This window comes from Piliocolobus tephrosceles, chromosome Y (genome assembly GCF_002776525.5).
Source record: "Piliocolobus tephrosceles isolate RC106 chromosome Y, ASM277652v3, whole genome shotgun sequence".
NCBI lineage: Eukaryota > Metazoa > Chordata > Mammalia > Primates > Cercopithecidae > Piliocolobus > Piliocolobus tephrosceles.
Window position 1 is genome coordinate 22351726 of NC_045456.1, and position 1368 is coordinate 22353093.

Genomic DNA, 1368 nt, shown 5'->3' on the forward strand with positions numbered 1-1368 from the left:
GTGCTCCATAAAAATGCACCAATCAGCGCTCTGTGGCTAGCTAGAGGGTTGTAAAATGTGCCAATCAGCGCTCCGTAAAAACACACCAGTCAGCACTCTGCAGCTAGCTAGAGGTTTGTAAAATGGACCAATCAGCAGGACATGGGCGGGGACAAATAAGGGAATTAAAAACTGACCACCCCAGCCAGCAGTGGTAACCCGCCTGGGTCCCCTTCCACACTGTGGAAGATTTGTTCTTTCGGTCTTCACGATAAATTTTCAGTCTTCACAATAAATTTTCACTCTTCACAATAAATCTTGCTGCTGCCCACTGTTCAGGTCCGTGCCACCTTTAAGAGCTGTAACCCTCACCGAGAAGGTCCACGGCTCCATTCTTTTTTTTTTTGAGACAGAGTTTCGCTCTTGTTGCCCAGGCTGGAGTGCAATGGCACGAGTTCGGCCCACTGCAATCTCTGCCTCCCGGGTTCAAGCCATTCTGGTGCCTCCGCCTCCCAGGTAGTTGGGATTACAAGCATGCGCCACCACGCCAGACTAATTTTTGTATTATTAGTAGAGACCGGGTTTCTCCATGTTGGTCAGGCTGGTCTCGAACTCGCGACCTCAGCTGATCTACCCCTCTGGGCCTCCCAAAGTGCTGGGATGACAGGCGTGAGCCACCGTGCCCGGCCTTGCAGCTTCATTCGTGAAGTCAGCGAGACCATGAACCCACCAGAAGGAAAACTCCAGACATACAGGTTACATCACTAATCATTGTGTGTGTGTGTGTCTGTGTGTGTCTGTTTCTCCAGTCCAAACAGGAAAATACCTGCAATGTCACCATAGAAGACTTGGATGCTGAGAAGTGTTACACTTTCCGGGCCCGGGTGAAGGCCATGGAGGATGTGTATGGGCCGGACACATACCCGAGCGACTGGTCAGAGGTGACGTGCTGGCAGAGAGGCGAGACTCGGGGTAATGTTTGTTACGCAGCAGGGCCGCGTAACCTTGTCACCGGCCTGGAGTAGCCATAGCCACCGACACTGTCCTGCCTTCTTGGGAGGTGGGAGGGAGGGTGTGTTTGAGCAGAGCATGTGTCTGAGCAAGCTCAGTCTTCTCCAATCCTCCAGGGCTCCATCTGAAAGCAACAAGCAATTCCGCTCCTTGCTTCGCTCCCTACCTGCTTTCACTCGGGCTAGTTTTCCTTCTTTTGTTTTTTTGTGTTTTTTTGTTTTTTTTGAGACGGAGTCTCGCTCTGTCGCCCGGGCTGGAGTGCAGTGGCCGGATCTCAGCTCACTGCAAGCTCCGCCTCCCAGGCTCACGCCATTCTCCTGCCTCAGCCTCTGGAGTAGCTGGGACTACAGGCGCCCGCCACCTCGCCCGGCTAGTTTT

General features: G+C 53.0%; 1 protein-coding gene across 1 annotated transcript in view; it reads left to right on the forward strand.

The window, feature by feature from the left end:
- The window catches only part of CRLF2 (cytokine receptor like factor 2), a 37801-nt gene extending 36616 nt beyond the window's left edge, over nt 1–1185 (forward strand). Inside the window, exon 5 of the mRNA XM_031935006.1 lies at nt 789–1185. Within this exon, the coding sequence (XP_031790866.1) occupies nt 789–1004 (216 nt within the window). The 3' untranslated portion in view covers nt 1005–1185. The remainder of the gene's footprint in view (nt 1–788) is intronic.
- The last annotated feature ends 183 nt before the right edge of the window (nt 1186–1368 follow it).